The sequence below is a fragment of the Heterodontus francisci genome, chromosome 1, assembly GCF_036365525.1.
Source record: "Heterodontus francisci isolate sHetFra1 chromosome 1, sHetFra1.hap1, whole genome shotgun sequence".
In the NCBI taxonomy this organism is placed as follows: Eukaryota; Metazoa; Chordata; class Chondrichthyes; order Heterodontiformes; family Heterodontidae; genus Heterodontus; species Heterodontus francisci.
In genome coordinates, this window is record NC_090371.1 from 199,258,943 (window position 1) to 199,281,200 (window position 22,258).

At 44.8% G+C, this 22,258-nt stretch overlaps 1 protein-coding gene across 1 annotated transcript in view; it reads right to left on the reverse strand.

The window, feature by feature from the left end:
• Positions 1-22,258, reverse strand: part of cpe (carboxypeptidase E) — a 176,762-nt gene that overhangs the window by 11,636 nt on the left and 142,868 nt on the right. The window contains exons 6-7 of the mRNA XM_068019572.1: positions 3,797-3,936; positions 3,100-3,199 (exon numbers count right to left, since the gene is read on the reverse strand). Coding sequence (XP_067875673.1) covers positions 3,100-3,199; positions 3,797-3,936 — 240 coding nt within the window. The remainder of the gene's footprint in view (positions 1-3,099; positions 3,200-3,796; positions 3,937-22,258) is intronic.

Here is a 22,258-nt window from a genome sequence, read left to right on the forward strand (position 1 = left end):
TTGGTTTGATTGTTAAAGTAAAAGTTATAAAAGTGAAATATTGTCCATTTGTTTTTTTTTAATTGGGGTTGCTCGGCGAATTTGGTTCTTTTGGTTTGTTGGTCTTCACGGGGATCATAATATTTGCAGCATTTTCTGTTTATATTTCAGATTTCCATCATCCATAGCATTTTGCCTTTTGTATCAATGTTGGGTTGCCTGCCTCACTGGCAGCTAATGTCCCAGTAGGGGAATTGGAGTGGGTTATGGTGCGGGGGTGGGGCAGGGGAAGAGTGAGAAAGCGATTGCAACTCCTCTGGAGTTGGAGGAACTCTCCTGTTCTTCCTGCATAGGAAGAGAATAAAAACATTTTTTTATATGCACTTACCTATTAAGGGCAGCCTCTGAGACCAATAAAGAATGTTGAGTGGCCAGACCAAACTGCTGCCATGCTCATCGCTGACAAGTTTTGAAGAGGGGTCTTTTAACAGATGCTAGACACCTAATTTACATATTTAAAGAGTTTAATGCCTGATTTAGGCCTCTGCAGGCTATCCCACTGCTAAATTGGTATGGTTTGTGTCTGTTTTATACCCAAAAATGTGGGCACATTGCACACCAATTTCTACCTCAAAGACTCCTACATGGATACATTTTAGTGTGTGCCATCAATCCTCTCATACTTTGTCAAATTGATTATTGATGAGTGAGGCTATTTTACCACGAAAGGCCTCTCGGACAAATTTGTACTGACCTTATCCAATGTTCACATAGGTACACATCCCAGCATGAATTGCTCTTCAGCAAAAGGTACCTTGGCTGATTTTTTTCCCTCCCCTAACTAGAAGCTCTATAGCCAATGGTAGCCCCATTCTGCTGCCTTACTGAGACCACGTAACTCAGCATGAACCAGGAATTGATCCTGGAACCCTTCCCGATTTCCATGGCTAAGTATCACACCAGCTGATGCATTTACAATCTAATCAAAATAGGGGATTTGATAACAAAATCAAAGAGGTGATGGACAAATTTTTACAAGGTAACTATTAGATCGCAGAGAGACATGTACAGTGTTGGATACCCAGTATAAAAAGATCATTAAAGCCATAAAGAACATGAAGCATAGAGTCACCAGTGATGGGGAAACTATAATTATGAGGCAAAACTTAAGTTACTGGGACTCCCATTTTCACTGGTATAGAGTACAGGTTATTGAAATTGGGAAGGACTTTTATAGGATGAATGAGAAAAATAGTTTCTTCTGGTTGGGGGAGTCAGTGAGAATGGGTCATCAATTTAAAATTGGCCCTCAGAAAGTGAAGAGCAAGGCTTGGAGAAATTTTGCTCCACAGATGATTGTTGGACCATGCAATGCTTTGCCACTGGGAGTTGTTGAGGCAGAGACCATTATGTGGCCTTTTAAGAGATGGTTTGGTTACAGTCCAGGTACATTCCTACAAAGGACAAGGGTAGTTGCTGAGAGGATGTTTCCCCATGTGGGGGAATCTAGAACTAGAAGGCAGAGTTTCAAAATAAGGGGTGTCCCATTTAAGACGGTGACGAAGAGGAATTTCCTCTCCGAGGGTCGTTAGTGTTTGGAATTCTCTTCCCCAGAGAGCAGTGGAGACTGGGTCATTGAATACATTCAAGGCTGAGTTAGACAAACTTTAGATCTACAAGGGAGTCAAGGGTTATGGGAGCGGGGGGCATCAGGAAAGTGGAGTTAAGGCCACAATCAGCCCAGCTTCTCCAATCTATCCACACAACTGAGTGTTCATCCCTGGAACCATTCTCAGAAATCGTTTCTGCACCCTCTCTAAAGCTTTCACATCCTTCCTAAAGTGCAATGCCCAGAATTGGACACAATACTCTAATTAAGACAAAACTAGTGTTTTATAAAGGTTCATCGTAACTCTCTTTCTTTTGTACTCTATGCCTCTATTTATAAAGCCCAGAATCCAGTATGTCTTTTTAACCACTTTTGGAAATTGCCCTGCCAACTTCAATGATTTATGCAAATACACCCCCAGGTCTTTCTGTTCCTGTATCCCTTTAGAATTGTATCCTTTCTTTTATATTGCCTCTCCTGGTAATGTATCAAAATGAATCACTTCACACTTCTCTGCAATAAATTTCATCTGCCACATGTCTGCCCATTCCACCAACCTGTCTATGTCCTCTTAAAGTCTATCACTATCCCCCTCACAGTTCACAATACTTCCATGTTCTGCAGATGTTAAAATGGTGCCCTGCACACCCAAGTCTAAGTCATTAATATATCAAAGTGACTCCTGACAACGCAGAGCATGCGCAGAGCGATCGCGGACATCATCAATGCGTGTCAACATTTGCCAGCCTGCCAGTATGAATGCGCATACACAAGCTGACGTCACCATGCAATGATGTCCTCACCCCTCAATAGCCCGTCTCCATTTACCCAAACAGTACCTCGCTCCCTCCCACCTTCCCTGCTTCAATCGCCGCTTCACCCCGCTCGATCCCTGCCACGCCGCTGTCTTCCCTCAGCCACTCGCTCCCCCCGCCCGCTTCCCCCTCTCAGCTACTTGCTCCCGCTCCACTGTCCACTCTCCCCCCTTGGCCACTTGCTCCAGGCCTCCCCGCTTCCACCCCCCCCACCCCCCACTCCTCCTCAGCCATTCGCTCCCACCCTCGATCAAGTTGGTTAAACACGATTTGCTGTTAATAAATCAGTGCTGGTTTTCCTTAAATAATCCACACTTGTCCAAATGACTGTTAATTTTGGCCCTGATTATCATTTCTAAAAGCTTTCCCACCACCAAGGTTTGGTCGGAGGAGAGTTTCATCTGTTGACTTTTTTTTTATTAAAATAAAACCACACTGGCCTGTGGTTACTGAGTTTATCCTTGCACCCTTTTCCAAACACGGGTGTAAGGTGATTTAAGGTTGATGATTCTGATGAAGGGTCATTGACCTGAAACATTAACTCTGTTTCTCTCTCCAAAAATGTTGCCAGACCTGCTGAGTATTTCTATTTTCTATCTTTATTTCAGATTTCAAGCGTCAGCAGTATTTTGCTTTTGTTTCTTTAAGTTGCAGTTTATCTCCCAAAATTGAAAAACAAAATGAGTTCATACATACCAGATGTGATATCATGATTTATACCTTCCACGGATATAGTAGCATTAGAAATTGGGATCCCTTGATGGTTTCGGACAAACCCTTTAATACCACGGTGCACCTGAAACACAATCATGACTGTCATTACTGACTGAGGACACCTGTTAATCTCCACCTGCAGGGGCATCTCTGGCAGGAGAACTGCGTGTGAACAGACTATCTCACATTGTCAAAAATTGTCAGTTGTATGAGAGCAATAGTGGAGAGGAGACAATCAGGAAAATACAGATCTGTAACATGACTTTTTGTTTTGTATTGGATGACACTTAAATTGCACACCACAAAAAACAAAACCGAGCAGTCAGAAAGCCAAAAAGATAGTCTTGAGAAAGAAATGCTCTGTGGGTATGATTAGAGCTTTCTACAGATACAGGATTAGAACAACTTTTTCTTTGTATTTAAAGCACCGACAACACTCTTGTGCCTGATTTTTCACACACTTGAATAATGTAACTGCAATTTAAATATTATCATCTCTCCATTGTTGGAAACTAATCAATTTTAACGGGGAATACGAGACCAGCCTCACAGGAACATCACACGTTCTGTAATCACAGCCTTTCTGAAATAGCACAATGTAAATGATGAGGAAAGTGCAAAGTGACTCATTTTGAAATGGGATTTATCCAACGTCACCGTCTATTTTTTTTTCACTAACCTGCTCAATGTAATTAATGAGAGAGTCTTTATTCTCTTTCCAGTACCGTGGGAGTGTGTCTTCTGGTGGGAATTTTTCACAGCTTAGTTCCAGTGTGATCTCAAAGCAGTTACTGCTCAGGTAGTTGAAATCTTGCATACCTGGAAAATAACACACATTGCAAAATTACAAGATAGGACAATGTTAACTGTTTGGGATGCATATGGACAGAGAGTAATGATGCAGTGAGGAAAAAAGCACTGTGACATGGAAATATGCTATATAGATCTGGAAGGCTCTGCGTTCCATTTCTAATCTGTGCTGAGTTAGTTGATCTCAAGCAAGGTGCCCCCGTTAACCTCAGTGTCCCCAAATTAGACAGGGAAGAGTCTTTGGAGTTCCTGCTCCAGAATACCATCTGGTGACTTCTGCTGGAATTACATGCATATAGGGCATAGCAAGCACTGTTCCAAATACCAGACTACCATACATAAGATGAAAGATCTAAGACATTTTCCTCATCAGACTGTTTGTGAACTGATATCTTGAATATAACATTATTTCTACTTCCTGGAGGGATGACATTCTCCCAGATCCTCCCATCTAGTCTGTCAGCAATCATTCCCCATATAGACTGATTGAGAACCTTCCATGTACATCAACTGTCTTGTCAGGAAGTCATACATAGCCTGACTGTTCTTATTAGATAAGTGTAAAAAAGATGTTGTGAAAGATTTAGCATTTAATGTCACTCCCAAACCAAAATATCTGGCACATGTCCAGTTAAAACTCTGGTGTCATCACTCAGCTGATTCACTAACTACTAAAAGTCAAAGTTCTCTTTAAAAAAATCTTACAAAACTAATAGACTTCCTACATGCATCGATGGTGGTCTGCAGAGCAAACCCATGTATTAATCAATGAGTGCAGCCATAGACAATGATCACAGAGCTGAAAGCAGAAATTTTATTTTTCAATCAGGATTTAAAGTCCCATTGGACAGCTTGTAGGCATTTGTTGAGACATCCAGAGTGGCAACAGGCAATGAGCCAGAGAGGAATACACAACGTGATGCACAGAGCTTGTGTGGCCAGAAGCTGAGGGTAGAAGATAACGAGCCAGATAATGTTGACTGGAGGCAGATGTTGCCCTTCAGTTGAAGAAGCCGAGATCTCACTGATATTGCTTTGAAAAGAACAATGTTTATTAAGCATCATGTGTACGCGTAGGCACTAGGAACAAGCTACTGGAATGTACAGCAGACGGCAGGTCCATCAGACAAGTCCATTGACCACATCTGTGGCACCATGACAGGTTTTCCCTGACTGCAGTCTGTCTTGGAGCAAATGGCAGCTTCAGTGCAATCAGTAATGGTTGCCCCCATGACAGAGATTCCAAGGATAGTCATTACTTCTGCAACGAATGCTTGGGCTGATGTCACAGAGGACTGCAGCACTAGATTGAAGAAAGTTTCTGTCTTCTAAGGCTTACAGACAACCACCTCTGCCCACGTGTGAATCAGCTGTAGCTCAGTTGGTAGCACTCTTACCTCAGAATCACAAGGCTCTGGGTTCAGGTCCCCCTCCAGAGCTTGAGTACAAAAATCAAAGCTGATATGCCAGTGCTGTCGTTGGGGTTTGATGCTAAACTGAGGTCCCACTGGCTAGGCTGGAATTTATTGCCCACTCCTAATTGCCCTTGAACTGAGTGGCTTGTTACATCATCTCAGAGAGCATTTAAGAGTCAACCACATTGCTGTGGATCTAGAGTCACATGTAGGCCAGACCAGGTAAAGATGACAGATTTCCTTCCCTAAAGGATGTTAGTGAACCAGATAGATTTTTACAACAATTGATAATGGCTTCATGATCACTATTAGACCAGCTTTTTTTAAAATTCCTAACTTATTAATTGAATTCAAATTTCACCATGTGTTATGGTGGGACTCAAACCCATGTTCCCAGAGCACTAACCTGGCCTCTGGGCTATTTGTTCAGTAACATTACCACTACGCCACCACCTCCCTGTCTGCTTGGATGAATGTGAAAAACCCCATAACACTATTTCAAAGAAGAGCACGGGAGCTATCCCTGGTGTCCTGACCAATACTTACCCTACAATCAACATCACATAAACAGGCTACCTGATTGTTATCATGTATGGCATTTTACACACCCACCCCTGGAGCAGGTTGATCGGGGGAGGGGATGGCCAAATAATTGTCACTTAAGAGCCTCCTCCTGTTTCCTCCGCTGTATATTACCAGCGGCGGCTGGGTACTTCACCACCTTGGGAGGCCGCCCGGTAAAACCTGTGCCCCACTGAGGGCCCCTCCTGCAGCACAAGCCGCCTCCACTGAAGCAGCTCCCCCTGCCCTCCTAATCGACTACCACCCCCGTCACTGGGGCCCAGCCAATTGTCCCCAGTGAGACCCGAAACCTGAGTCACATTTCAGGACCAGGGTCCATGGTCCTCTTCTGGCTGGGTACGGTCCCAGTAATGGCCACTGCTTCCGGTAGTGCTGCTGGGACTGAGGAGTTGCTGGCCCACTGATTGGCCGGTAGCTCTTGGAGGCAGGACTTCCTGTCTCAGAGAGGCAGACGTCCTGCCTGGGGCCAATTAAGGGCCATGTAAAATCACTGTGTGGTTTCCAGGCCCTGCTGTGGCGGGCTCACCCTTGACTTTTTAGCCAGTGGGCGGGGCTACCGCACAGTGTAAAAGTCTGGCCCACATTGCTATTTGTGGAAGCTTGCTGTGTGCAGATTGGCTGCTGTGTGCTCCATTACAACAGTGCCAGTATTGCATTGGCAGTAAAGCATTTTGAGATGTCCAGTGGTTGTGAAAAGCTTTATATAAATGCAAATATTTCTTTCTTCACAGATCTCATTGGGATCGACCATTAGTCTTCCTTCCCATAGATTAATGCTAAGCAGAGCCAGTACCATGTACCAGTTAGTGGTCATTGGGGGAGGGGGGTGTAGGGGTTTTTAAATTTGGAACTAGAAAAGCAAAATATGATAAAATATTTGCAAAAAAAATCAAGAAAAATCCAAGATGCTTTATAAATACATAAGCAAAAGGATAACTAAGGAAAGAGTAGGGCCTATTGGAGAGCAAACGGTAACTTTTGGGTGGAGGTGGAAGATGTGAGCATTGTTCTGAATGGAGGCTTTGCATCTGTTTTCACAAAAGAGGGGGACAAAGCAGATATTGTAGTTAAGGAGGAGGAGTGTGAAATATTGGATGCATAACCATAGTGATAGAGGAAATATTAAGGCGTTTAGCATCTTTGAAAATAAATAAGTCACCAGGCCCTGATGAAACATATCCCAGGCTGCTAAGAAAAGCAAGCGAGGAAATAGCAGAGGCTCTGACCATCATTTTCCAATAATCTCTGGCTACAGGTGTGGTGCCAGAGGGCTGCTAACATTGCAAAGTTGCTTAAAGAGGAAGAAATAGACCACGGGCTGAATTTTTAGGCCCCAAAAGGGGTAAGCACAGAGCTGGGCGGGTGCGGAATATTACATTGCTGGTCGCATGCCGGTTTTCCGGCACCATCCCGTCGCCACCATTTTCCTGGAGGTGGAATGCGGGGGGTTGGGAGTGTGGCGTCAAGGCTACCTGCCCAGAAGCAGCCAGTAGCCACTTCAGGGTCCTTCAAGGCCAATTAAGGCTTATTAACAGAGGCCAACTGAAATTTTCCAGTCAGCCTCTGGGTCCTCTGAGATAACAGGAACTAGGCCAGCAACCTGGAGACAGCAGCAGAGAGAGGACCAGCTCTACAGGCAGGCTTTGAGGCCCTCCCCGTCTGCCTAGCTTCAGCTACAGCCACAGGTGGTCCTGTGGAGGGGTTCCCCTTCCACAGTGGTGGCCAAATGCTGAGGACATTTTTTTATTTTAAAGTCCCAAAGACTGAGGAGAAAATCCTGCCCCAAATAATTACAGGCCAGTCAGTCTAATCTTGGTGATGGTGTTGGAAATTAGAAATATTAGGTATATATAGAATATATTTATATATAATTTATCCTGAAATAGGTAAAAGAATAGGTTAGTGTTGTAAGTTTTGTTTTACTGGAAACTGTTCAGGGTTTTGTTTCCCTAGAAACAAATCTAGTGGAATGATTATTTTTAGGTAATGATAGCCCAAACAGAGGCCAGAGCTGGGTAAATCACAGAATCATTACAGTGCAGGAGGCAGCCATTCTGCCCATGGTTCTCTAAAAGAGCAATTCACTCAGTTCCATTCCCCTGCCTTCTCTCCATAACCCTTCACATTCTACCTTTTCATATAACTGTCTAATTCCCTTTTGAATGCTTCAATTGAACCTGCCTCCACCACATTCTCAGGCAGAGCATTCTAGACCTTAATCACTCGCTGCGTGAAACAGTTTTTCCTCATGTCACTTTTGCTTCTCTTACCAAAAACTTTAAATCTGTGCCCTCTCGTTCTCGATCCTCTCTCGAGTGAGAACAGTTTCTCTCTATCTATTCTGTCCAAATACCTCTATTAAATCATCTCTCAGCCTTCTCTTCTCCAAGGAAAACAATCCAAATATCTCCAATCTATCTTCATAACTGAAATTACTCATCTCTGGAACCATTCTCGTGAATCTTTTCTGTACTCTCTCCAATGCCCTCACATCTTTCCTAAAGTGTGGCACCCAGAACTGGACGCAATACTCCTGCTGAGGCCGAACTAGTGACTTATACAAGTTCAACATAACTTCCTTGCTCTTGTACTCTATGCCCCTATTAATAAAACCCAGGACACTATATGCTTTATTAACCGTTCTCTCAACCTGTCCTGCCACCTTCAATAACTTATGCACATATACACCTAGGTCCCTCTGCTCCTGCACCCCCTTTAGAATTGTACCCATTATTCTATATTGTCTCTCCATGTTCTTCCTACCAAAATGAATCACCTCACATTTCTCTGCATTGAACTTCATCAGTCACCTGTCTGCCCATTCCACCAATTTGTCTATGTCCTTTTGAAGTTCTACACTATCCTCCTCACAGTTCACAATGCTTCCAAGCTTCGTATCATCTGCAAACTTTGAAACTGTGCCCTGTACACCAAGGTCTAGGTCATTAATATATATCAGGAAAAGCAAGGGTCCCAACACTGATCCCTGGGGAATTCCACTACAAACCTTCCTCCAGCCTGAAAAATATCCATTAACCACTACTCTTTGTTTCCTGTCATTCAGCCAATTTCGTATCCATGTTGCTACCGTCCCTTTTATTCCATGAGCTACAGGTTTTCTCACAAGTCTGTATCAACTGCCTTTTGAAAGTCCATGTACACCACATCAACAGCAATGCCCTCATCAAACCTCTGTTACCTCCTCAAAAAACTCCAGCAAGTTAGTTAAACATGATTTTCCCTTAAGAAATCCATGCTGGCTTTCTTTAATTAACTCGCATTTGTCCTTGTGACTATTGATTTTGTCCCAAATTATTTTTTCTAGAAGTTTTCCCACCACTGAAGTTAAACTGACTGGCCTGTAGTTGCTGAGCTAATCGTTACACCCTTTTTTGAATAAGGGTGTAATGTTTTCAATTCTCCGGTCCTCTGGCACTGCCTCAGAGTCTAAAGAAGACTGAAAAATTATGCCCAGCGCCTCTGCGATTTCCGCCCTCACTTCCTTCAGTATCCTTGGATGCATCTCATCTGGTCCTGGTGCCTTATCCACTTTAAGTTCAGACAGCCTATCTAATACTTCCTCTTTATCAATTTTAAACCCCTCTAGTGTCAGACTTATCTCCTCTTTCAACATTGCCTGGGTTGCATTTTCTTCCTTGGTAAAGACAGATGCAAAGTATTCATTTAATTCAGCTATGCCTTCTGCTTCTATGTGTAAATCCCCTTTCTGCTCTATAATCGGCCCCACTTCTCCTTTTATCACTCTTTTACTACTTATGTGCCGGTAGAAAACTTTGAGATTTTCTTTAATGTTAGTTGCCAGTCTCTTTTCATGCTCTCTCTTTGTTTCTCTTATTTGCTTTTCACTTCCCCTCTTGACCTTCTATATTCAGCCTGGTTCTCAATAGTATTTTCTACCTGGCATCTGTCATAAGCACGTTTTTTCTTAATCGCTACCTCTTTTGTCATCCAGGGAGCTCTGGATTTGTTTGCCCTACTTTTCCCCTTCAAGGGAACATACCTTGACTGTGCCCAAACGTTCTCTTCTTTGAAGGTAGCCCATTGTTCATCTGCCGGTTTTCCTGCCAGCTTTTGACTCCAATTTATTCACCCCAGCTCCATTCTTACCCCATTGAAGTTGGCCTTCCCCCAGTTATTCATTCTTATCCTGGACTGCTCTTTGTCCTTTTCCATAGTTAGCCTAAACCTTATGATACAATGATCACTATCCCCTAAATGCACTCCTACTGATACTTGATCCACTTGGCCCACCTAATTCCCAAGAACCAGGTCTAGCAATGCCTCCTTTCTTGTTGGACTAGCAACATACTGTTGTAGAAAATTTTCCTAAACACATTTTAGGAACTCTTGCCCCTCACACTATTATCTCAATCTATCTTTGGATAATTAAAGTCCCTCATTATTACTACCCTATAATTTTTGCACCTCTCTGTAAATTCCTTGCAAATTTGTTCCTCCACGACCTTCCCACTAGCTGCTGGCCTATAGACAACACCGCAATTTTTTTGTTCCTTAGCTCTAGCCAAATTGATTCTGTCCTCGACCCATAAATAGGTAGCTATTCTACATGGCTGTGCTAGGCTTCTCATTTAACCTTCCTTAATTAGGATGCCTGATGAAATGTAAAAGTTAATTGGTATGTAGGAATAGCAGCAGGATAGGAATTACTTTAGTCAATCACCATGGTTCAACTGTTTGATGATAAACAAGGACAGTGGGCTGAATAGCCATTTATGAACAGCTCGGTAGCAGGCCTCATGAACAGTTTTGGGCATAAATAAATGGTGATGGGACAGCTATGGATAATGAAACTTTTAGGAGTTAGTTTGACAACCAGAGATGGAATATTACTGGGGAGGATGGAACTGGTCAGGGTGAATAGCTTGAGATGAGATAAGAAAAGGATGAGGTAACAGCCTTATTGATCACGGGCAGAAAGTATGTGCGAATGCTCAAGAAGCTAATGGCAGGTGAATGACATTAAAGACGGGCTTTCCAACTCAAGGTTTAGACAAAGAACTCAATGTTTTATAGGGTATTTCATAATAAAGTAAATTTTTATGCAGCAAAAGGCCTAGTCAATAATCCATCCCCGTCCGGCCCTGAGAAAGGGTATAACGTAAGAGACCTCAATGCAGTTAGATGGCGGAGAGGAACTCCTTAGTGTAAATTCATGGTAACACTCTTGGGTAATTTGAGAAGTCATGAAGATGTGAAGTACCGAGAAGAAAAGAGAAAGAAGAAGAAGAGCTGGTCCGTATGCCAGCCGTACTGCCTGACCTGGATCAGTACTCACCACTTGTGACAGATCGTATGCCTTTTCTGTATATTTAATTTCATGTATTGTATCTGAACTGTTGCTTCTTAATAAAGTGGCTTAAAACTACATATGATCCCCACCCCCTTCTCTAGGTAATCTGTGACTCCCGGTCCACATCTTACAGTAGTGTCAGAAGTGAGATTCACAGCGGTTGGGATCATATGCTTGGGTTGTGAGGAGCAACAGTTTAGTTAAACGCGCGTGTTCATTGTTAAGAGAGGTAAAAAATGTTAGGAGGGTTTCGGTTAAACAAAGCCAAAAGTGGGTTGGTAAGTGGCAAGTAACATTCGCGCCACACAATGCCAGGCAATGACCATCTCAAACAAGAGAGAATCCAACCATCTCCCCTTGATGTTCAATGACATTACCATCGCTGAATCCCCCACTATCAACATCCTAGGGGTTACCATTGACCAGAAACTGAACTGGACCAGCCACATAAATACTGTGGCTATAGCAACAGGTCAGAGACTGGGAATTCTGTGGCAAGTAACTCACTTCCTGTCTCCCCAATGCTGTCCATCATCTACAAGGCACAAGTCAGGAGTGTGATGGAAACTCTTCACTTGCCTGGATGGGTGCAGCTCCAACAACACTCAAGAAGCTTGACACCATCCAGGACAAAACAGCCCGCTTGATTGGTATCCCATCTACCACCTTCAACATTCACCACCGACGCACAGTGGCAGCAGTGTGTACCCTCTACAAGATGCACTGTAGGAACTCACCAGGGCTCCTTCGACAGCACCTTCCAAACCCGCGATCTCTGCCACCTAGAAGGACAAGGGCAGCAGATGCATGGGAACATCACCACCTGCGAGTTCCCCTCCAAGCCACACACCATCCTGACCTGGAACTATATCACCATTCCTTCACTGTCGCTGGGTCAAAATGCTGGAACTCCCTTCCCAACAGCACTGTTGGAGTACGTACACCCAAAGGACTGCAGCGGTTCAAGAAGGCAGCTCACCACCACCTTCTCAATTAGGGATGTGCAAGAAATACTGGCCTAGGCAGCGACGCCCGCATCCCATGAATGAATAAAAAAAAGTGCAAAAAGGGAACAGTTGCCTGGCAGAGAAAACAGGCACGCATGGGGTGAAAGATAACCTGAGAATTTTTAAAGGAATGCGATTACGAGTGCATTCGCGGTGGGCTTTCTGAGGGGGTTCGGAAACGAAAACTTAAGTTTAAAAAAGGCAGGGATAAATCGGCCCGTGGGGCACAGTTACACGCCTCACAGTTAAATAGAAAAAAAAGGATCTAAGAGAGCAAGTGGATAAGGTACAATAGGAATGCAGAAGTTGGCAGAATATTACCATCCTGCACAGTTACACTGGGAGCAGGAAGTGCACCATGGGATACGTCACATGCAGAAAAAATTAAAGCAAACGCAGGAACAAATATCAAGTTACAGACGGGGAATACCAGACTAAGTGGGCAGTTAGAAGATGAGAGTGGGACTTTGAGGGAATTGAACTAGTGCCAGAGGTCTGCCTCCCCTGAAGTAGACCATGCCCTGTGTTTAGCAAAAATCTGACAGCTTCAGACACAAATCGGCCAACAGCGGGCAGTGGTGGCTGCTTTCTCCGAAACCAGAGCGCGTGACCCTGGATGTCAGAGGAGCTTACCCCCTCTGCCTCACCTCTATACGAAGAGGGGGAGGGAGTCGAGGCAATGCTAATGTGTGTTGTCACCCGAGGCAGATCCGAGAAACAGCCTAAGCCCAAGTCTAAAAGGGATAGCGAACAACCATCCACAACCACCGAGGACAAGGGAGAGGCCACCGCCACAACCACACATAAGCCTTTTACCCCGGGTGAGGTACAGGTTCTAGAGGAGGAGCTGGGGCGAAGGTGGATATGAACACCGGCCCCCTTTTCTTCAAAGTGAAAGATTTTTAAAGTCACCCACCCAGAATTAGAGAAGGATGACTTAAACAGGTCCTTCTGGCCGCCTGCTCCCTAGAGTTAAAACGAGAATTAGATCAGAAAATTCTGATCAAAGGCACCTAAGGGAGATAAAGGCAGGCCTGTGGAAAGCATTAGGTGAAGACAACATTGACTTTCACCAAGTCATAGTTAACATTAAGCAGAACCCCACCAAAAACCCATGTGTGTTCGCAGAAAGGCTCCATGAGAGTTACCGGTACACAAAGGAGGGTGAGGGTTACCATTTTGATTCCCCGAAGTTCAAGAGGCTCTTATTGAGTGTTCTCCAGCCATTAGTGCATAGTGTGCTGGGCGTTTACAACATCAAAGCAAACACCCTGGGAAGAGTTGCGCACGTATTCCTGCATGGTCTGGGAGCAGATCTGTGGTAAAGTTCGCCAAGAACCCACTAAGGCTAAGGTAGTAGCCAAAGGCCTATTGCCGAGCCAGAGATCTGGGCCACCCAGAAACTCGGTGCTGAGAAGGAATACCCAGATGAGCTGCTTTAATTGCTACCGCCGAGGCCATTACACCCATGACTGCTGAAATAGACACATTGTAGGGGAAGGCTGACAGTAATAGTGAGGCCCACTCCCCCCGCCCGCCACCCCCCAACCAAGACTAGCAAGTCCTGACTCTGTTCAACAGCGGTTAGGGAGGATAGAGGCAGCGATAGAGGCCATGCAAGTTAGTTAACAGGGTTCAGCCGGTAGCCCGACTGCATCAGTCCACCAGGCAGGTAACTCAGGACCCCCATTGACTTTTGCAGGCCTCTCAGGAGGAGGTGTTCTCCTCTCTCTGATACAATGGCAGCGCGAGACCAATAGGCCACACTGTTGATACGGGAGGCAGTAAACAATTTATGTTAGTTGCGTCTAGCTCCTCTGCCACCATCATCCATGATCCTCACCCCACCCCCACAAAGGGCGTAGCCCAAGCTCCATTAGGATTCGACAATTCAACTCAAACATCTCTATAGGGATCCCTCCCCTTGCTACTAGATATAGTTGGGGCTCAACACATGGACATGTTTGCCACAAGGGTTTCAAACGGCCCCACTATTTTCCACAAATGTATAGCCAGAGGTTCATCCGGCATCTGCCCCGATCTGCATAAGGTCGACACCATTCAGCACCTGCCCCTTCCCAACTCAAAGACTGCCCTGCGTTCTTTCCTCAGGCTGGTGGGGTATCAACAGACCTTCATTCCTTGATTTACAGAAACTGCGGCACCACTGTACGAACTACTTAAAGGCAGCGATGCCCAGGCTCGACCTGGTTGGACTGAAGAGTGCACAGAAGCTGTAACACAGCTGAAAAAAACATGTCTTAGCTCGCATAACCCTGACGAGGCCTTCCGTGTGAAAGCGGAGGCCATGGAGAAAAATTTGGCTGCCGTCCTCTGCCAAGAGAACCAGGGGAGACTACATCCTATTGCATATGCTTCCAGAATCCTGAAGGGGGCTGAACTGACCTACTCTGCCTGCTAGAGGCGTTTCTTAGCCACATTCTGAGCTATCAAACATTTCACCAACATCATGGGTTTCAAAAGGGTGATACTGTACAGCTCACATACTGCTCTAAATCTGCTGCTTTGACCAGGGGATACACTAGTATCATCAGCACGACTAAGCCATTGGAGGATGGAACTGATGCTTTACCAGATTAAAGCGTGTGTGGATGAGCACCAGCTATCCTGAGAGGAAACTTTGGAGAGAACCAGCTACTAAATGGTTCAATTAGTCTGGAAGTCACCCCCAAACAGAATACTTTGCTGCCTCAGCATAAATAACCTTTGCACGAATGAGTGTAAACCCTTGCTTCATGTCAGCTTATTTCGAATCCTCGATGCGGTATTCCGAGAGCGTATGGGGCCCATTTATGTAGGCAAAGTTGGAGCACAATCCCGTGCCGCAGAATCACTTGCCAAGGATAATTCGATAGCAGCCAAGGCCACGAAACAGGCTGCCATGGAAGGCCCGATGTAGATAAAACCACAGGAATGTGACCTACTACCCATATCGTCCGTAAGCCCCATCAGTGATCTGGCCTCCTTGCAGGCCACATATGACCCCTATTCCATTGACACTGCATGGCACCAGGAGGGCCAGCCCCTGCCAGCTCCAATCCCCTGGACCCAATGTATGTCACTCTACCTGGATTCAACTGGTATTCCAACCCTCAACCTCATATGTGATGGTGCCCCTGGCTCTGCGTTGCCTGTGTCCCCCCAGCTTTGGGAGACAAATTATTTGAATTGTTGTATTTTCACCCCATGGTGGTGGGGTGGGGGGGGGTCACTATTCACCGAAGGCCACCCCGGAGAAGCTCTCCACCATGGCCTGGCAGCTGGCTTGTGAAGTGGATTTTGAGGTCAACAGAACCCAGGCAACAATTCCCATTGGACACTATTACAACAACACCCACCCCTCAACCGATGGGCCTTTGACACATACCCAGATGGATTTTACAGGCCCTCTCACCATGGCACCCTCAAGCTACAAGTACTGTCTGGTCCTAATAGACAAAATTTACAAAATGGACTGAGACCTTCCCCTGTAAGATGAACACGACCCTCTCAGCTGCAAAACTACTATGGTGTCAGGTGGTCTGCAGGTGGGGAATGCCAATCCAGGTCGACAGCAAGCAGGGGTCACACTTCACCAGATGACCTTTCTCAGAACTCCAAAGGTTTATGAAAATCACCCATCAACTGCACATCGCACAACACCCACAATCATCAGGATTGGTGGAGAGGAGCAGCCAAACCCTTAAAACAACGCTGAAAAAGTTTTGTGCCGACCACCCCACAAAATAGGTTAACAGGTTATCCATGTGCCTGATGGCCACTTGTTGGGGAGAAATGTTTTCACCCAGAGGGTGGTGGGATCTGGAACTCACAGCCCAAAAGGGTCTTAGAGGCAGAAACCTTCATCACATTTAAAAAATACTTGGCTATGCACTTGAAGTGCCGTAACATACAGGGCTACAGCCCAAGAGCTGGAAAGTGGGATTAGGCTGGATAGATATTTTTTGGTTGGCACAGACACAACAGAGCAAATGGCCTCCTTCTGTGCCACAAATCTGATAATGTTACTATGCTTAAATAAATTCTAAATAGTAACTCAGACAATGCTGTAGTTGCTTTCAGTCCATTCACCCTCATCCAGTCTTGTCAGCATCTTGTTGCTTCCTCCTAAAATGCCTACAAAAGTCCCTAATCACAAGCATTAGGTCTGTAATCACAGACATAGATGTATTTGGTGACTGATGCATTGATTAGTTCTACAAACCACCTATTATTGCACTATTTTATGTTGCTGGATCCCCTTCTCAAAAAACTTCAATTGTGAAAAACCTAGTTGAATAGTTCTCAATTGTCAATGCATTGAAAAATTGTCAGCAGCTCTCAATTACAATACTGTTATACTTCAAAAATACTTCTAGCAATGCAATGCATCATAATAAACTTGTACAAAGAGCATCATTTTCCAATGAAGGTAATTCTTTCCATCATTCTTCCCCCAGAAGTAAACTTGGAACAGGTTTGATATGGCTGGCAGTGATTAGCCTGGTGGAGTAACATGCAACATGCAATAGTGCTAAAAGCAAAGCTAGTGTTTATAAAGGTGATACAGTCTTCTGTTTCAGACATCAAAGTTAATCGAATATTGTATCATATTAGTCAGGTGCTACACAAGTAGGACTGAAACGTTGATTGCTGTCCAATGGTGACACACCCACCTAAGAAAGTATTACATTTCTACACAATTCTACAACAACTGGAAGTAGCCCGGAGTGTGTTCCAAATCAGTAACATTTCGGAGTAAGGCCTTCTGGTCCTGTAAAGTAAACAGGGGAAATCAGTCATGTGTGTTTGTGCTCTGGGTATCCACATTACCCAGTTCAGTCAGGCACCGACACGAAAAAGCAGTACAGAGAGGTAGTTTTCCCCAGACAGGAACAAGAATGCCCATTCTTAAGTATCTCCAAGGATTTTGCCTCCAATACTTTAACAGGAAATTAATTATCACAGTCCAATCAGTGTATTTTTTATGAATCATTCTTGGGATGTGGGCATTGCTAGCAAAGCCTGCCATTCCTAATTGCCCTCGAGAAGATAGTGGTGAGCCACCTTCTTGAGCCACAGCAGTCCACGCGGTGTAGGTATACGCATAGAGCGTTTAGGGAGTGACTTCCAGGATTTTGACCCAGCAACAGCGAAGGAACAGCAAATTAGTTCTGTCAGGATGGTGTGTGACTTGGAGGGGAACTTGCAGGTGGTGGCGTTCCCATGCATCTACTGCCCTTGTCCTTCTAGGCGGTAGAGGTCATGGATTTGGGAGGTGCTGTCGAAGCAGCCTTGGTGATGGCACACAATGCTGCTACTGTGCATCGGTGGTGGAGGGTGTGAATGTTTAAGTTGGTAGATGGGGTGCTGATCAAGCAGGTTGTTTTGTCTTGGATGGTGTTGAGTTTCTTGAGTGCTGTTGGAGCTGAACTCATACAGTCAAGTGGAGAGTGTTCCATCACACTTCTGATTTGTGCCTTGTAGATGGTGGACAGGCTTTGGGGAATCAGGGATGAGTTATTCACCACAGAATTACCAGTCTCTGACCTGCTCTTGTAGCCACAGTATTTCTGTGGCTGGTCTAGTTAAGTTTCTGGTCAATGGTAACCCCCAGCATGTTGATGGTGGGGGATTCAGTGATGGTAATGCCATTGAATGTCCAGGGGAGATGGTTGGATTCTCTCTTATTGGAGCTGGTCATTCCCTGACACTAGTGTGGCACTAATGTCACTTTCCACTTAACAGCCCAAGCTGATATATTCCACTAATCCTTGCTCTACACAGGGTGCTCTAGTGAGTTGCAAAATTATGCCCAATGGGATTTCAACTTCAAATGAAAGAAATTAAACTTTGCTATTCTGATTTGTTCAGTCTGTCATTTTGTTTTCCTTGTTAATCCACTCAGTCCAAAAGTAAACTGTATGGTTAAGGGCTTTTATTTACCACTCAATTTCATCTCCCACTGTTTGAGAAATAATGCACAGTACAACTGAGGTCACAATTAAAGAGCTTCATAAACTAGGTTCACACAGCACTCCAACGTATAATCCTACACGTTCAGAAGTGATCTTGGTAGTGTATAATCTCTGTCTTCATCCTCCCTTGTGTTAAAAAAAATCCAGAACTCACACTTCCATTTATTTATCACACAATTTTGTAACATTTCCTGAAAAATGGAGGAAATTGGGCAGAAAGCCACTGTGCCTACCTTGACTATCTGGCTAGACATTTTTTGCCTATGCTGACCCACCACATAGAACATTATTTCATAGTCTAATAATACGGTCAATTTTTTAACCTGCTAAATCACAAGTTTTATGCAAGTAGACTGGCATTTCTCTATACATATAAAAGCATGCTATGGAGCATTTCCATTATCATCACTGTAATTAAAACACTCATTGCCCATTTAACCTTTATTTTCTTAAAAGTAAACCTTTTAAGTTAGAACCTTTGTGAGGGTTTATTCTTAAAGCTCAGAATAAATGGCTGACAGACAGGGTGTGTGGAATGCTTCAGTACCAGTCACAAACTTTGCAATTGCAAGAAACTGTGATAAGCATATGCAAAGAAGAGTAAATATTGCAATTCGTCATGCCTAGCCATACTCTGATTACCATGGGTGGTGGGCAGGACAGCAATCCCATTGCTGCCTAATTAAGGCCAATTAAAGTTATTAAACAGCTCATAATGAGCTCATTAAAGCGGAGATTGAAATTTTCATGCGGGTTCACAGGTTGCATGCGCTGTTCGGGTCTGATCAGCTAAAGGGAGGTGGATACAGAGTTGGAAGCCAGTCATAACCACTCTAGGAAATTACCCTGGCCTCATAAGAGGGCCAGTGGTGCAGAAGGGGACTCTGTCTTTGGGAAAGAGGTGCCCTTGGTGCTGCGCAGGTGGTGGGGAGGGTGGGAAATCAGTGGTCAGGCATTGAAATAGGTCATCAGCCCCCCTTCTGGGCAAAGTGGGGGCAGAAGAGAAGGGGGTAAGGCTGCCAATCACGATAGAATGACCATCTGACCACAAGGAAAGCTGCAACTGGCAATGGGGGCACGACTCTCAGATTGCGGAACCAGTGGCAAGGAGGGGCAATACCCTCCACACGAAGGGCAGAGCCCCAAGCACCAGGACAGCATGGGAGAGGAAAGGGGGCAGGAAGGCAATGGAGGCCAAATCCTCAACACAGAATCGACTGCTGAAGATGGAGCTACCTGTGACCCCGTGCCTCAGAAGAATGCAACTCTCCAGGCAGATGGTCACAGACATCTGTGACCTTGTCGCCGAAGACCTCACACCTCACAGCACTGGTCGCCACGCTCTGCCAGTGGCCAAAGTCACTGTGGCCTGAACTTCTTCACTTCTGGCTCCTTTCAAAGATCAGCTGCAGACATTAGCGGCATTTCAAAAATGGCTGCACACCACTGCATCTCACTGCTGCAGTGCTTCTATATTTTTTATGTTGTTTTTGAGGACTCATGTATCTTAGAGCTGGACATTGGTTTATTTTGGAAAAACTGATGGGTTTTTACCAGGGTCACAGAGGTCTGGGCTGTAAATAATTACTGGAAGGCACCTGTCTTCAAATAATTACCCAGCAGGGGTTGTTTTTGACTTGGGGAAGATGTTTACAGAGAAGTTACAGGTCAAGATTTATAGAGATCAGCAGGCTTGTCTCTTGTGACATTGTTTATGGTTTCGCTTTGGACAATGAGTTGGGATATGGACAATGGTTTAAAAAGACAGTTGGAGAAAACTTGCCAACAACAACAAACCACCCAACTCAGTCTGTTGCAGCAGTTTGAAAAAGCCTGCTGGTTTTCCATCTCTCAATAAGCTGAGAAGCAAGTGTAAGAAGCAGACTGAAACTATTGCCACATTGCTGCTGTAAGGCCTGTCTGAAACCTCTGTTGTTGCATTTCCTGGAAAGCCTACCCAAACTGATCTTCAATGTCGCTTGAAAAGAACTGTTCTAGGAAGATCCCAGTAACAGCCATCCATACACATTTGGGATGCCAAACCAAAACAAAGGACATCATTCCATATCTTCTCTTTCTTCAAGAATCAGCAAGTATTTAGCCCAAGTGTTTTTATTTTCTCTGGGTTTTTTTGTAATAGAGCTCTAAAATGAAAATCCCTTTATTTTTCTGGTTAACTGCTGTATGTGTGTGTGTGTGGCTAAGGTAAAAGGGGAACTTATATATGTGTGCTTATGCTTTGCTTCATTTTTGGTTTATACTTGCTTTATAATAAACTGATAATTTTGTTGTTTATTAAAGAAACCTGGTTGGTGCGTTTTATTCTGGGCCAAAAATAGAGTCTATGATTGACTGTATCGGTAAGTGGGAACAATTTAAATATATGTTGTGACCTGTGGAGAAGTGGAACTAGAATAAACAGTGCACTCCTCCCACCTCGGTCATAACACTGCTGACTGGTGCCCTCTTTGTTAAAGCTGGACAGTACATTCATTTCACAACAGACACAGCCTCGCAGGTATAGAGGGCAGTGGGTTTCAGTGCCATTGCTGGATTCCCCCAGGTGCAGAGCATCATCGATTACACCCATGTGGCCATCAAGGTACTCAGCAACCACGCAATCAGATTTATCAACAGGCTTTCACTCCCTCAAAATTCAAATGGTCTGTGACCACAACAAGAGCTTCCTCCATGTGTGCACTCGCTTGCCTGGCAGCTGCCATGATTCCTTCATCCTCCGGCTGTCCAGGCTGCCTCACACCTTCACTCCAACCCTTAAAGTCCATGGACAAATCCTAGGTGACAAGGGATATGCCTTGAAGAGTCGGCTATAGACCCCCTGCAGGAGCCCAAGTCAGAGGCACAGAGGTGATGCAACCAATGCCAGCTGCTCACTAGGACAATCATCAAGCAGGCCATTGGGCTTCTGAAGATGCCATTCTGTTGCTAAGAGTGGGTGATTCCCTCCAATACCCTCCTGCAAGGGTCTCGGTCCTCTCTCAACTCCACCACTTTTGCTATATTATCAGACTGCTTATCCAACATCCAGTACTGGATGAGCAGAAATTCCCTCCAATTAAATATTGGGAAGACTGAAGCCATCATTTTCAGTCACTGCTCCAAACTCCATTCCGTAGCTACCGACTTCATCCCTCTCTCCGGCAACAGTCTGAGATTAAGCCACTGTTCACAAACTTGGTGTCACATTTGACCCAGAGTTGAGCTTCTAACCTCACATTAGTGCCATCACTAAGACTGCCTATTCCCACCGCCATAACATCACCTGACTTCGCCCCTGTCTCAGCTCATCGGCTGTTGAAAGCCTCATTCATGCCTTCATCCAATACAATCCTGAATGATCTCCCACATTCTACCCTCTGTAAACTTGAGGTCAATCAAAACTCTGCCACCCATGCCTTAACTCGCACCAAGTCCTGTTCCCCGATTACCCCTGTGCTCACTGACCTACATTGGCTCCTGGTCAAGCAATGTCTTGATTTTAAAATCTCATCCTTGATTTCAAATCCCTCCACGGCCTCATCCCTCCCTATTTCTGTAGTCTCCTCCAGCCCCACAATCCTCTGAGATATCTGTGCTCCTCTAATTCTGGCCTCTTTAGCATCTCCGATTTTAATTGCTCCACCATAGGTGGCCGGACTTTCAGTTGCCTAGGCCCCAAGCTCTGGAATACCCTCCTTACTCCTTTCTACCTCGCTTTCCTCCTTTAAGACACTCCTTAAAACATACCTCTTTGAGCAGGTTCTCAGCCATGGGACCCAATATCTCCTTATGTGGCTCGGTGTCATTTTGTTTTATAATGCTCCTGTGAAGTGATTTGGGACGTTTTATTATATTAAAAGGTGCTATATAAATATAAGTTGTTGTTGTACTATGGTGGTCTGTTGTATTCTCCATAACATGGCCCTCCAGAGAAGTATGGGCCATGAGGACTATGAGGCCCTGGAAGGAGAAACCCATCGGGGGAAGAGCAGGAGCAGGTGTGAGATGAGGAGGAAG